The sequence below is a fragment of the Rhinoderma darwinii genome, chromosome 5 (genome assembly GCF_050947455.1).
Source record: "Rhinoderma darwinii isolate aRhiDar2 chromosome 5, aRhiDar2.hap1, whole genome shotgun sequence".
NCBI classification, from domain to species: Eukaryota; Metazoa; Chordata; class Amphibia; order Anura; family Rhinodermatidae; genus Rhinoderma; species Rhinoderma darwinii.
Genome location: NC_134691.1, coordinates 337,304,060 through 337,320,480, shown reverse-complemented (window position 1 = coordinate 337,320,480; position 16,421 = coordinate 337,304,060). Strand labels below are relative to the sequence as shown.

The window sequence follows — 16,421 nt, the reverse complement described above, 5'->3', positions numbered from 1 at the left end:
CTGGTAATATTAATTACTGCAAACCAATAAACTTAATATAAAAATAGGGAACAGTGGGGGTACATACATTTTCAAGAACCCGTGTCTCAAAATATCTGTATTGTAATTCATTTGAATTAACATCAAAACACATTAAATCATATCACATCATAACACATAAATATGCAGCGTAACTTTTATCTTTTTGCAGACATATCCAGCGGTCTGTAATATTTTTCTCGCTTGGTGAAGTTACGGACAACATGAAGTCCTGCCTAAATAAACGTTTATTTAGGCAGGACTTCATATTTTTCAATATTAAACGTATACTAATTATCCTGTTACCATTGGAATTTACTAAGTTACGGACAACAACGCATGCGCAAAGATAAACTTTCCTTTACACAGAAAAAAGAAACTGATTTTAACCCCATACACAAAACACTAAGAATTTTTTTTAGACATTACTGCTGTTAAAAATAAGAGCATACAATATAGATCTAAAATCAGTGCAATATTGTAATCCCTTGTCTCATCTGTCCACACTCTATATCACACAGCCCCCCTCCCCCACACAATCAATATCAGTCATTACAATCTACAGGAGGGGGTCACGCACTCACTCCTCACAGCTTCTGTTCTCACAATCTTAGCAATTTCAATGCCGGCAAAAATTCTCCCATACAATAAACCTCCAAGAGTCACACATCTGTACAACTCAAGATAACGTACGTATCTGCAATCATTCATCACACTATTGTATAGGAATTGTCTACGTTCAAAACATCAAACACATAATCTGTAACAGTGTCCAATCTGTCGGCCACTATCTCCCTTTATTATGATGACGTGTCTTTTCACCAGTACACAGCGTCCTATTCTAGATTCCGTCCCAGGGGTGCAGAAGGAAACACTGCAGCATGTGTTACTGGCAACTCTTTACTGAGGGAAATGACAAAATTAACAAGGCTATCATTTCATACTGATTTGGTTGGGCCGGGTGTGACCTCATCAGGGGGTGGGGGGCAGCCCTGTTGCCTGAGCTAATCCAGGCAATCGACCAGGGTTATACAGATTCCCTCAAGACCGTCCACTAACACAGATAAGTCGAAGATTTATAAAATCAACTGACTTACCGTGTTGTTGTGGAGGTGATCAGGCTCCTTCAGTGGGCAGTCCCGGGTCGTCTGTTTCACCCTGTGATTGTCGGTTGTCCGGATTCCGAGATCCCCTCGAGTGTGGCCCCACATTTGGGTGCCAATTGTCAGGGTAATTGTCAGGGTAACTTCCTTTTCCCTGTTATTTCACACCGAATAGCCACCTCTGTAAATTGGAAACTGAGTGCATGCATGGAAGAAATATACCAGGCAGACAAGTTGGTACACATCCTCCCTCAGTGAAGCAGGAAGTAAGATTAAACTTTATTGAACAAAGAATGTAAAAATCTCCTCCCTAGAGATGTAGGACGTGCTTAAGCCCTATTGGCTCTATTCAGCTGTGAGTTCATCTGTACACTCCTCTTGCATTCCAGGGGTGGTGTCTCCATAGGCGTGTTCCTGATACAGGCTCCATTTTGTTCCATTCAAGTTCCCCGTGGAATATACTGACATAAAGTAATAATGTTTTTGCAAGCAATATACAGGCTAATGATCCCTGATATAAGTATTATTATCTACTAGATCTGCCTTGGTCACTTGTAAGTGATATTATTATCTGCTAGATCTGCCCTGGTTACCTGTAACGCCTGATTCACACGAATGACGTGTGAATGCCATTTTTCACGTCCAAGGTGCATCCATGCTAAGCGCTGCAGGATGCGATGTCACGTATCCCCCATAGTTGAGAGTCTATGGAGGGATGCGTGAAAAGATAGGACATGTCCTATTTTCCCACGGACCCTTCACACGGTCCATTGAAACAGCGGCTGTGTGAACGGCCACATTGAATTACATAGGTCTGTGGGACGGCCGCTGTTTCAACGGCTGTCCCGTGGACATTTAACACGTTCGTGTGAATCAGGCCTAAGTGTTATTATTATCTGCTAGATCCAGTGACCTATAAGTGTTATTATCTGCTAGATCTTCCCCGGTCACCTGTAAGTGCTATTATTGTTTAGTTGGAGCGTCTAGGAGTAACAACAGCTCTGCCATGAAGCGGTAGACCCCTATTTATCCTCTGTTTTATCACTCACTGCAGAGATCCACACTGCCTCTTGAAGTGACATCTGCACCAGAACTGTGCGGCCGGAGATTTTTGAAATGGGTTTCCATGATTGCTGCCGACAATCCTTAGTGTCAAGGTTTGTAGCAGATACGGAGTCTAGTGGCTGAAATTATCTGGCAGGAGAGTGATAATAGAAAGAATAGTCAAGTAACAGCCCAGGTTTGGTACACAGATAAGCGGCAAAATGTTGTAGCATGAAGCAGACAAGTAGTCAGGAGACAATCCAAGTTTGGTAAAACAAATGAGCAACAGTTTGTAGAGTAAGGCAGAAAGGAATTAGGTTACAAGCAGGAACTTCAATAATCTGCCATTCAGGAGGTGCAAGGTCCAGGTTTATATAGTAAGTCAAAAGATAAAAACAATCAGGAAAAATTGAAAAAAATCCAGAGAAGCCAAAGTCGAGAAACTAGACCGTAGATCCAGCAGTGGAGCTGTCCAACATCCCATATAGCCCAGTGAGAAGAGCTACTGCCACGGGCACAGGATCAAATCCTGAGGCTAAGATTAATTTGCACAATGCCGAAAATATGCTGGAGTGCTGTAAAGCATCCTGCCACTTGACTCAGAAGCAGCATATTTTTTTAGGGTGATGAATCACGTCGCACTATCTGGCAGTCTGAAGGAGGAATCTGCCTACCGGAATCCATAGTGCCTACTACAGCATTTGGTGGAGTAGGCATGATCGTCTGGGACTGGATTTGGTCCCTTATTTTCAGTGGAGTGTAATGTTAATGCTACAGCATTCAAAGACATATACTACAGAATTGAAGCTTCCAACTTTGTGGTAACCATTTGGGATTTGGTGCTTTCTTGTTCAAGCATAAGTGTGCCCCAGTACACACAGCGAGCTCCATGGGGTGGTCCGTGTACTCCTGCTGTTCCTGTAACATCTTAGCAATATTCCCATTAACACAAGAAATTGACATCTGATTTACCTTGTGCCTGTATCCCAGCATGTGGTGCCAGACGACTGCTTCTACCATTGGGCAATGGTTTGCTATAATTCAGGAGGTGATACAGATAGAAGACCTCACGGTGCATAATGCTCAAGATACATGTAATAAAACCTGGTTTCATCGGATGCATTTTAAGGCTATGTTCACACGGGGTCTTTTGCCGAGTTTTTTGACGCGGAAACCGCGTCGCAAAACTCGGCAGAAACGGCCCGAGAACGCCTCCCATTGATTTCAATGGGAGGCGTCGGCGTCTTTTTCCCGCGAGCAGTAAAACTGCCTCGCGGGGAAAAGAAGCGACATGCCCTATCTTCGGGCGCTTCCGCCTCCGACCTCCCATTGACTTCAATGGGAGGCAGGAGAAAGCGTGTTTTCTGCCCGCGGCGCTCAATGGCCGCGGGCGAAAAACGGCGCGATAATTGCTATTCACACGGAGTATTTTGGGGGAGGAATATCTGCCTCAAAATTCCGTTTGGAGCTTTGAGGCAGATATTCCTCCCCCAAAATACTCCGTGTGAACATAGCCTAAGGAGTCTACGGATAATTCTGTGGCCCTGACCTAGGCTCATTTTGAGGTACCCTTTTCTCTTCTCTTGACCCACCCACCATTCCTTCCTTCCTCTATCCTTCCTTCCTTCTTCCTTCCTCTATCCTTCCATCTTTCCTTCCTTCCTCTATCTATCCTTCTTTCCTCTATCTATTCTTCCGTCCTGTATCCTTCTTTCCTTCCTCTATCCTTCCATTCTTCCTCTATCCTTCCTCATCTATCCTTCCTTCCTTCTATCATTACTTCCATCCATCTTTCCTCTATCCTATCCTATTCTATCCTATCCTTTCTTCCTTCCTTCCATCCTTCCTCTATCCTATCCTTCCTTCCCCTATCCTATTCTTCCTTCCTTCCCCTATCCTATCCTTCCTTCCTTCCTCTATCCTTCCCCTATCCTTCCTTCAGCCTTCCCCTATCCTATGCTTCCTTCCCCTATCCTTCCTTCCTCTATCCTTCCTTCCTCTATCCTTCCCCTATCCTTCCTTCATCCTTCCCTTATCCTATCCTATCCTTCCTTCCCCTATCCCTCCTTCCTCTATCCTTCCTTCCTTCCTCTATCCTTCCTTCTTTCCTCTATCCTTCCTTCTTTCATTCCACCATCAGCGTCTGACCTCACAAATGTTCCTTTGGCTGAATGGGCACAAATTTCCACAGACGCACTCCAAAATCTTGTGTGGAGGAGTGGAGGCTGTTATAGCTGCAAAAGGGGCCCAACTCTAAATTAACCCCCATGATTTTGTAAATGGCATGTCCAAAAAGCTCTTATTGGTGTGATAATCAGAGGTCCAAATACTATTGACCATATAGTGTATAATGAGAAGAGCCAATTGTAAAAGACAAGTATGATTGGAAGAGTCGAAGCGACGAAAAGGAAGAGAACAAGTAACAGCATGATGTACGGAGACCATTACAAAAATGATGAGAAGTCATTGAGAAGAACCAAAGGGAAGACAGGACCTTCTGGAGGAACCTGATTATATGGTCACCAGGAGTCAAATCCAACCTGACATCACATAATAACATTCTGTAAAGTTTTCTGGTTCTCTTTCAATGACTAACAATTCCCAGTCATTCACAACAGATGCCATGTGTAGGTTACGTAAATGTTTTTCTCCATTAGGATCAGGTAGACATGTGGTCGGTCTTCCAAGAAATTTAGTAAAAAAAACAAAACTAAAGCAATGTCAAAATGTTCAATGTGTAAAGTTTGATTTGTTGATAGAACGTAAAACCTGTTTATCATCTCTACGATCTCTTACTGATGTGTATGTGCCTGTCCTGTTTATGTGTTATAATCCAGAAACCATGGGAAGAAAAACCGAGCTCTGCTATATCCCAGACACCGATTTCACTTTTCCATGCTAATTTTTTTTAAGCCAGTCCAGAAAAATATTCTGCTTGTCTACTTACATATTTATGTCCGCAATTTTAATAGTTATATTCTTGTATATAAGGGGCAGTCTTATAGTAGATATATTATTGTATATAGGGGGCAGTATTATAGTAGTTATATTCTTGTATATAGATGGCAGTATTATAGTAGTTATATTCTTGTATATAGGAGCAGTATTATAGTAGTTATATTCTTGTATATAGATGGCAGTATTATAGTAGTTATATTCTTGTATATAGGGGCAGTATTATAGTAGTTATATTCTTGTATATAGGGGCAGTATTATAGTAGTTATATTCTTGTATATAAGGGGCAGTATTATAGTAGTTATATTCTTGTATATAGGAGCAGTATTATAGTAGTTATATTCTTGTATATAGGGGGCTGTATTATAGTAGTTATATTCTTATATATTGGGAGCAGTATTATAGTAGTTATATTCTTGTATATAAGGGGCAGTATTATAGTAGTTATATTCTTGTATATAGGAGCAGTATTATAGTAGTTATATTCTTGTATATAAGGGGCAGTATTATAGTAGTTATATTCTTGTATATAGGAGCAGTATTATAGTAGTTATATTCTTGTATATAGGAGGCAGTATTATAGTGGTTATATTCTTGTATATAGGGGCAGTATTATAGTAGTTATATTCTTGTATATAGGGGGCAGTATTATAGTAGTTATATTCTTGTATATAGGGGCAGTATTATAGTAGTTATATTCTTGTATATAGGGGCAGTATTATAGTAGTTATATTCTTGTATATAGGGGGCAGTATTATAGTAGATATATTCTTGTATATAGGAGCAGTATTATAGTAGTTATATTCTTGTATATAGGAGCAGTGTTATAGTAGTTATATTCTTGTATATAGGGGCAGTATTATAGTAGTTATATTCTTGTATATAGGAGGCAGTATTATAGTAGTTATATTCTTGTATATAGGGGGCAGTATTATAGTAGTTATATTCTTGTATATAGGGGCAGTATTATAGTAGTTATATTCTTGTATATAGGAGGCAGTATTATAGTAGTTATATTCTTGTATATAGGAGCAGTATTATAGTAGTTATATTCTTGTACATAGGAGCAGTATTATAGTAGTTATATTCTTGTATATAGGAGCAGTATTATAGTAGTTATATTCTTGTATATAAGGGGCAGTATTATAGTAGTTATATTCTTGTATATAAGGGGCAGTATTATAGTAGATATATTATTGTATATAGGAGCAGTATTATAGTAGTTATATTCTTGTATATAGGGGGTAGTAATATAGTAGTTATATTCTTGTATATAGGGGGTAGTAATATAGTAGTTATATTCTTGTATATAGGGTATAGTATTATAGTAGTTATATTCTTGTATATAGGAGGCAGTATATAGTAGTTATATTCTTGTATATAGGGGGCAGTATAATAGTAGATATATTATTGTATAAAGGAGCAGTATTATAGTAGTTATATTCTTGTATATAGGAGGCAGTATATAGTAGTTATATTCTTGTATATAGGGGGCAGTATAATAGTAGATATATTCTTGTATATAGGAGCAGTATTATAGTAGTTATATTCTTGTATAGAGGAGCAGTATTATAATAGTTATATTCTTGTATATAGGGGGCAGTATTATAGTAGTTATATTCTTGTATATAAGAGGCAGTATTATAGTAGTTATATTCTTGTATATAGGAGCAGTATTATAGTAGTTATATTCTTGTATATAGGGGCAGTATTATAGTAGTTATATTCTTGTATATAGGGGCAGTATTATAGTAGTTATATTCTTGTACATAGGAGGCAGTATTATAGTAGTTATATTCTTGTATATAGGGGCAGTATTATAGTAGTTATATTCTTGTATATAGGGGGCAGTATTATAGTAGTTATATTCTTGTATATATGGGCAGTATTATAGTAGTTATCTTCTTGTATATAGGGGCAGTATTATAATAGTTATATTCTTGTATATAGGGGGCAGTATTATAGTAGTTATATTCTTGTATATAGGGGCAGTAGTATAGTAGTTATATTCTTGTATATAGGGGGCAGTATTATAGTAGTTATATTCTTGTATATAGGGACAGTAGTATAGTAGTTATATTCTTGTATATAGGAGCAGTATTATAGTAGTTATATTCTTGTATATAGGGGCAGTATTATAGTAGTTATATTCTTGTATATAGGGGGCAGTATTATAGTAGTTATATTCTTGTATATAGTGGCAGTAGTATAGTAGTTATATTCTTGTATATAGGGGCAGTAGGGGCAGTATTATAGTAGTTATATTCTTGTATATAGGGGGCAGTATTATAGTAGTTATATTCTTGTATATAGGGGCAGTAGTATAGTAGTTATATTCTTGTATATAGGGGGCAGTATTATAGTAGTTATATTCTTGTATATAGGGGCAGTAGTATAGTAGTTATATTCTTGTATATAGGGAGCAGTATTATAGTAGTTATATTCTTGTATATAGGGGTAGTATTATAGTAGTTATATTCTTGTATATAGGGGCAGTATTATAGTAGTTATATTCTTGTATATAGGGGGCAGTATTATAGTAGTTATATTCTTGTATATAGGGACAGTATTATAGTAGTTATATTCTTGTATATAGGGGCAGTATTATAGTAGTTATATTCTTGTACATAGGGGGCAGTATTGTAGTAGTTATATTCTTGTATATAGGGGTAGTATTATAGTAGTTATATTCTTGTATATAGGGGACAGTATTATAGTAGTTATATTCTTGTATATAGGGGTAGTATTATAGTAGTTATATTCTTGTATATATGGGGCAGTATTCTAGTAGTTATATTCTTGTATATAGGGAGCAGTATTCTAGTAGTTATATTCTTGTATATAGGAGGCAGTATTATAGTAGTTATATTCTTGTACATAGGGGCAGTAGTATAGTAGTTATATTCTTGTATATAGGAGACAGTATTATAGTAGTTATATTCTTGTATATAGGAGGAAGTGTTATAGTAGTTATATTCTTGTATATAGGGAGCAGTATTATAGTAGTTATATTCTTGTATATAGGAGCAGTATTATAGTAGATATATTCTTGTATATAGGGAGCAGTATTATAGTAGTTATATTCTTGTATATAGGGGGTAGTATTATAGTAGTTATATTCTTGTATATAGGGGGTAGTATTATAGTAGTTATATTCTTGTATATAGGGGAGCAGTATTATAGTAGTTATATTCTTGTATATAGGGGGCAGTAGTATAGTAGATATATTCTTGTATATAGGGGGCAGTATTATAGTAGTTATATTCTTGTATATAGGGGCAGTATTATAGTAGTTATATTCTTGTATATAGGGGCAGTATTATAGTAGTTATATTCTTCTATATAGGGGCAGTGTTATAGTAGTTATATTCTTGTATATAGGGGCAGTATTATAGTAGTTATATTATTCTATATAGGGGTAGTGTTATAGTAGTTATATTCTTGTATATAGGGGGCAGTATTATAGAAGTTATATTCTTGTATATAGGGGGCAGTATTATAGTAGTTATATTCTTGTATATAGGGGGTAGTATTATAGTAGTTATATTCTTGTATATAGGGTACAGTATTATAGTAGTTATATTCTTGTATATAGGGGGCAGTATTATAGTAGTTATATTCTTGTATATAGGGTACAGTATTCTAGTAGTTATATTCTTGTATATAGGGGGCAGTATTATAGTAGTTATATTCTTGTATATAGGGGGAAGTATTATAGAAGTTATATTCTTGTATATAGGGGGCAGTATTATAGTAGTTATATTCTTGTATATAGGGGGCAGTATTATAGTAATTATATTCTTGTATATAGGAGGCAGTATTATAGTAGTTATATTCTTGTATATAGGAGCAGTATTATAGTAGTTATATTCTTGTATATAGGGGCAGTATTATAGTAGTTATATTCTTGTATATAGGGAGCAGTATTATAGTAGTTATATTCTTGTATATAGGGGGCAGTATTATAGTAGTTATATTCTTGTATATAGGAGCAGTATTATAGTAGTTATATTCTTGTATATAGGGGGCAGTATTATAGTAGTTATATTCTTGTATATAAGGGGCAGTATTATAGTTGTTATATTCTTGTACATAGGAGATAGTATAATAGCAGTTATAAACACTAAGAAGAGGCTAACAATTGGTTAGTCCTGAGTTAATAAATGTTGTGGTTGAATATGGCGAAATGTACACAGAACAGTCGTCCCCCCCCCCCATACTGGCAGCTCATATAAATTACTTACTCAGCAGGGGGCGATAATGAGCTGAAGAGGAAGGTAAAAAACAAATATGCTCCATCTTAAGGCATGATGTAAGTAAAAAAGTAAAAAAAGGCAATACATCGAAAAACCAATATAGATTTTATAGTTTTAATACCCCATGTAGATCAGAAATGATGACTGAACAATTGATAATAAGCGTTATGGTCGGAGTTACTCTCTAATTACCTTTCATGTCCTGTAACATTGACAGGTGTAATGGCATTATGGGCAGATGAAGTAATACTGGGATATGGCCGGGACGTCATGCTGGAACTTGTGCTGCCAATCAGTGGGGCAGCCTCAGAAGTCATTACAATGTTTAGTGCGGGTTTTCCCTCACCCTTTCCATTCACCTTATCACCGAAACTGGAGAGTTAATAACTGAGGCGCTTCCATGGACTTTTCTTCAGTGCGTTTCAGTCTGGAGACTGGGATCTTATTCCAATCCAAGAGTGTAAATTGCATAATGGATCTTTGATATCCTCTTAGTAAAACTTTATCTTCCAGGGTAATCAAGTCTTTCCTATGGAAAATGTAGAGACTCCGATCAATACGACAAGGTTTGCACTTTATTCCGCTGCGGATTCTCCGCCATGAGATACGTTGTGGAAAATCTGCAGTATTACGCCACGTGTGAACATACCGTTAACTGACAGGTTTCCCCACAGATTACAGCTGATCGCTGGGGTCCCAGCAGGGGGAGACTTTGTGAGCTGCTTATTGTCAATGGACCTTTCTTACAAGTAGGGATTGTCCAAAGCGGAGGACTCCTTTACGGCTAGGACTTCCCTGCGCTTGACTTCAATGTTTCTCTAAGGAAAAAGAAGGTGACTGCCAACTTCTACATAGTGAAACATTGGAGTCAGCCCTCCGAGATTTTACCCCGAAAACCCCAGAAAATACAACATACATCTTTATAAGAGTTGACGGTCCATTTTTCTGATACAGAGCTCCAGATCCGCCATAGTGACATGATAAAAGTCTGACTGCCTGCAGCCACCACTAGGCGGAGCTCCGTACATACAAATTTATACATTCCCCACTGAACTGCATACCACAAGTGCAAGAAAAAGTAAGTGAACCCTTTGAAATGACCTTGATTGTGCATTGATCACTAATAAAATGTGGTCTGATTGTTATCAAAGTCACAGTTCTAGACAAACACAATGTAACTAAATTAAAGGGTAACTAAACGTTCAACCAACTTCTGACATGTCGTAGTAACATGTCAGAAGTTTTGATTGGTGGGGGTCCGAGCACTGAGACGGTAATTATGACATGTCAGAAGCTTTGATTGGTGGGGGTCCGAGCACTGAGACGGTAACTATGACATGTCAGAAGCTTTGATTGGTGGGGGTCCGAGCACTGAGACGGTAATTATGATATGTCAGAAGCTTTGATTGGTGGGGGTCCGAGCACTGAGACGGTAACTATGACATGTCAGAAGCTTTGATTGGTGGGGGTCCGAGCACTGAGACGGTAATTATGACATGTCAGAAGCTTTGATTGGTGGGGGTCCGAGCACTGAGACGGTAACTATAACATGTCAGAAGTTTTGATTGGTGGGGGTCCGAGCACTGAGACGGTAATTATGATATGTCAGAAGCTTTGATTGGTGGGGGTCCGAGCACTGAGATGGTAACAATGACATGTCAGAAGTTTTGATTGGTGGGGGTCCGAGCACTGAGACGGTAATTATGACATGTCAGAAGCTTTGATTGGTGGGGGTCCGAGCACTGAGACGGTAACTATAACATGTCAGAAGTTTTGATTGGTGGGGGTCCGAGCACTGAGACGGTAACTATAACATGTCAGAAGTTTTGATTGGTGGGGGTCCGAGCACTGAGATGGTAATTATGATATGTCAGAAGCTTTGATTGGTGGGGGTCCGAGCACTGAGACGGTAACTATGACATGTCAGAAGCTTTGATTGGTGGGGGTCCGAGCACTGAGATGGTAACAATGACATGTCAGAAGTTTTGATTGGTGGGGGTCCGAGCACTGAGACGGTAACTATGACATGTCAGAAGTTTTGAGTGGTGGGGGTCCGAGCACTGAGACGGTAACTATGACATGTCAGAAGTTTTGAGTGGTGGGGGTCCGAGCACTGAGACGGTAACTATGACATGTCAGAAGTTTTGAGTGGTGGGGGTCCGAGCACTGAGACGGTAACTATGACATGTCAGAAGCTTTGATTGGTGGGGGTCCGAGCACTGAGATGGTAACAATGACATGTCAGAAGTTTTGACTGGTGGGGGTCCGAGCACTGAGACGGTAACTATGACATGTCAGAAGCTTTGATTGGTGGGGGTCCGAGCACTGAGACGGTAACTATAACATGTCAGAAGTTTTGAGTGGTGGGGGTCCGAGCACTGAGACGGTAACTATGACATGTCAGAAGCTTTGAGTGGTGGGGGTCCGAGCACTGAGACGGTAACTATGACATGTCAGAAGCTTTGATTGGTGGGGGTCCGAGCACTGAGATGGTAACAATGACATGTCAGAAGTTTTGACTGGTGGGGGTCCGAGCACTGAGACGGTAACTATGACATGTCAGAAGCTTTGATTGGTGGGGGTCCGAGCACTGAGACGGTAATTATGACATGTCAGAAGCTTTGATTGGTGGGGGTCCGAGCACCGAGACGGTAACTATGACATGTCAGAAGCTTTGATTGGTGGGGGTCCGAGCACTGAGATGGTAACAATGACATGTCAGAAGTTTTGACTGGTGGGGGTCCGAGCACTGAGACGGTAACTATGACATGTCAGAAGCTTTGATTGGTGGGGGTCCGAGCACTGAGACGGTAATTATGACATGTCAGAAGCTTTGATTGGTGGGGGTCCGAGCACTGAGACGGTAACTATGACATGTCAGAAGCTTTGATTGGTGGGGTCCGAGCACTGAGACGGTAACATGTCAGAAGTTTTGATTGGTGGGGTCCGAGCACTGAGACGGTAACTATGTCATGTCAGAAGCTTTGATTGGTGGGGGTCCGAGCACTGAGACGGTAACTCTGTCATGTCAGAAGTTTGTTGAAAGTTTAGTTACCCTTTAATAACACACGAATAGTTGGACTGTTCATGTCTTTTATTGAGCACATTGAGTAAACATCCACAGTGCAGGGAGAAAAAGTAAGTGAACCCCTGTGTTAATGACGTCATTTAAAGGGATATTCCCATCTCAGACATTTATGGCATATCCATAGGATCCTGCCACATCCAGGCAGGACAGTGCCTTATTAGGCTATGTGCCCACGCTTAACAAAAAACGGCTGTAAAATACGGAACTGTTTTCAAGGGAAAACCGCCTCTGATTTTCAGCCGTTTTTTATGCATCAAGCGTTTTTTTATGCGTTTTTGGAGCGGTTTTTCTATTGAGACAATAAAAAATGGCTCCAAAATCGGCTCAAGAAGTGACATACACCTTATTTTTACAGGGCGTTTTGGTACGCGACATTTTTACAAGCGGCGTGAAAAAAAACGCCCTGTGGGAACGAAACGCCGTTTTTCCCATTGAAATCAATGGGCAGATGTTTGGAGGCGTTCAGCCCCCGTAATTCAGCCTTTTCTCGGGGCGTTTACGGCCTGAAAATAGGCCGTGTGAACATATCCTTACTCCAATTAGTTAGTTTGTCCCGCCTGTGATATATCCACAGAGGTAATTACAGTGGAGATTTCAATATGCTTATTTTCTAGTATGGAAAAATGCATCATAATAAAATGTCAGTGAATAGAAATCGATGACTCTCCATTTACAGAACGACCCACATTTACTATGTCCTATTTTATTGCCAGTCAGTAAAGGAAGTAGTTGGAGTGATTTGCGCCAAACTTATAATTTAGCCACATTTTCACCTAACAGTAAGTAAACGTAAATCTACGCCTGCTATAAACACGGAGTCTGTGGTTCGGTTCACAGGAGAATAACATTGCAGTTCTGTTACCCACCTGTTAGAATTGCTTGTATTGGCACAATTTCCTGAAAAAAAAAGGAACAGTTATTTAAAATAATTTTTAAGAAATTTCACCCCAAACTGAAAATTACCCCCAGCTACAACTCTATGGGATTTTAATCTCAAGTAGAAGGAGAAACTAGCTACACTATATGGTCAAAATCATGTGGCCCCCTGACCATCGCACCTATATGCCCATCGCACCTATATGCCCATCGCACCTATATGCCCATCGCACCTATATGGCCATCGCACCTATATGGCCATCGCACCTATATGGCCATCGCACCTATATGACCATCGCACCTATATGCCCATCGCACCTATATGACCATCGCACCTATATGCCCATCGCACCTATATGCCCATCGCACCTATATGGCCATCGCACCTATATGGCCATCGCACCTATATGACCATCGCACCTATATGCCCATCGCACCTATATGACCATCGCACCTATATGCCCATCGCACCTATATGCCCATCGCACCTATATGACCATCACACCTATATGGCCATCGCACCTATATGCCCATCGCACCTATATGACCATCGCACCTATATGACCATCGCACCTATATGACCATCGCACCTATATGACCATCGCACCTATATGCCCATCCCACCTATATGACCATCGCACCTATATGACCATCGCACCTATATGACCATCGCACCTATATGCCCATCGCACCTATATGGCCATCGCACCTATATGACCATCGCACCTATATGACCATCGCACCTATATGACCATCGCACCTATATGACCATCGCACCTATATGCCCATCGCACCTATATGACCATCGCACCTATATGGCCATCGCACCTATATGGCCATCGCACCTATATGACCATCGCACCTATATGACCATCACACCTATATGACCATCACACCTATATGACCATCACACCTATATGACCATCACAACTATATGACCATCACACCTATATGACCATCACACCTATATGACCATCACACCTATATGACCATCACACCTATATGACCATCACACCTATATGACCATCACACCTATATCACCATCGCACCTATATGACCATCACATCTATATGACCATCACACCTATATCACCATCGCACCTATATGAACATCACACCTATATGAGCTTGTTGGACATCCCGTTCCAAAACCACGGGTGTTCATATGGAGTCGGCCCCTTTTGTGGCTGTAACGGCTTCCAATCTTCTGCTAAGACTTTCCACAAGATCCGGTTGTGTAGTGGCGGCCGGGTTATTGTAGGGTGTAGACCTTTCTTAAGAGGGGGTGTTCAGGTTGCATTTGAGGGTTTGGATTGTAAGAGAGAGTCTGATGTGTTGGGGTAGAGCGTTTCAGAGTGTGGGGAATGCACGGGAGAAGTCTTGGAGACGATGATGTGAGGAGCAGAGGAGAAGGTCTTGTGAGGACAAGACAATCTCAGTGGCCATGTTGGATAAGTTTAAAGAGGCTCTGTCCCCACATTATAAGTGCCCTGTCTCCTATATAAGGACATCGGCGCTATAATGTAGATGACAGAAATGCTTTTTATAAAAAAAAACGATCTGTTTTCACCAGTTTATTAGCGATTTTAGATTTATGCTAATGAGTTGCTTAATGCCCAAGTGGGCGTGTTTTTACTTTAGACCAAATGGGCGTTGTACAGGGGAGTGCATGACGCTGACCAATCAGTGACCAATCAGTGACCAATCAGCGTCATGCACTCCTCTCCATTCATTTACTCAGCGCATAGGGATCCTGTTAGATCCTTATGTGCTGTCTTATACTTACACATTAACAATACTGAAGTGTTTAGACAGTGAATAGACATTCCACGGGATGTCTATTCACAATCTCTGCACTTCGTTACTCTGTCTGTGGTAGTTACAGCAGAGGAAGCGTAATCTCGCGAGATCTTGCTGTAAATGACAGGTTACAACGAGATTACGCTTCCTCTGCTGTAACTACCACAGAAACAGTAACGAAGTGCAGAGATTATGAATAGACATCCCGTGGAATGTCTATTCACTGTCTAAACACTTCAGTATTGTTAATGTGTAAGTATAAGACAGCACATAAGGATCTAACAGGATCCCTATGCGCTGAGTAAATGAATGGAGAGAAGTGCAGGACGCTGATTGGTCACTGATTGGTCACTGATTGGTCAGCGTCATACACTCCTCTGTACAACGCCCACTTGGTCTAAAGTAAAAACATGCCCACTTGGGCATTAAGCAACTCATTAGCATAAATCTAAAATCCCCTAATAAAGTGGTGTAAACAGATCATTTTTTTAATAAAAAGCATTACTGTCACCTACATTACAGCGCCGATCTCCTTATGTAGGAGACAGGGCACTTATAATGTGGTGACAGAGCCTCTTTAATTGCACACTATTAGGATCTGTTCACACTGAGTTTTTTGCATGCAGAAAATTCTGCCTCAAAATTCCGTCTGGAATTTTGAGGCAGATTTTGATCTGCGTTTTCGGACGGTTTTTGGTGCTTTTTCTGCGTAAAAAAAACACCTCAGTGTAAACAGGGCCTTACAGTGATCTCCAATGTGTGGCTCTCCTGTTGCAAAAAAACAACTCTCAGCATGCCCTGAAAGCAAGTGACTATGAGGGCATGATGGGAATTGCAGTTTTGCAACAACTGGGGAGCCACAAGTTGGAGGCCACTGCACTAAAACATCTGGTGTCTATTTCATACATGCAGTTCATCTACAACCAAACTTACGCAAACTTTTGGATGATCTGTGGCCGGCGGAGATCTGAACTGCTGGTCTGCTACCGGGGACTGAGTCTATTCTTCTCCCAAAACCCAGGGACTGTATCACGGCCGTTCTGTGCGGATTATAGAGCTTGAAAGCTTCTTCTTTTTCCTTCTGTGTGACATCTGCAGCAAGAGATATATATACACCCCAATAATATCAATATATACACTCCAATAATATCAATATATACACTCCAATAATATCAATATATACACTCCAATAATATCAATATATACACTCCAATAATATCAATATATACACTCCAATAATATCAGTTCCATTTATCTGGGACTAAAATAAATGTTGTTTTT

General features: G+C 39.9%; 1 protein-coding gene across 2 annotated transcripts in view; it reads right to left on the bottom strand.

The window, feature by feature from the left end:
* Nucleotides 1-9,477: 9,477 nt before the first annotated feature.
* The window catches only part of LRRC72 (leucine rich repeat containing 72), a 24,172-nt gene continuing 17,228 nt past the window's right edge, over nucleotides 9,478-16,421 (bottom strand). For both annotated transcript variants that reach the window (XM_075827782.1, XM_075827780.1), the window contains 3 exons: nucleotides 16,074-16,232; nucleotides 13,332-13,362; nucleotides 9,478-9,906 (listed from right to left, as the gene is read on the bottom strand). In XM_075827782.1, coding sequence (XP_075683897.1) covers nucleotides 9,741-9,906; nucleotides 13,332-13,362; nucleotides 16,074-16,232 — 356 coding nt within the window. In that variant the 3' untranslated portion in view covers nucleotides 9,478-9,740. The remainder of the gene's footprint in view (nucleotides 9,907-13,331; nucleotides 13,363-16,073; nucleotides 16,233-16,421) is intronic.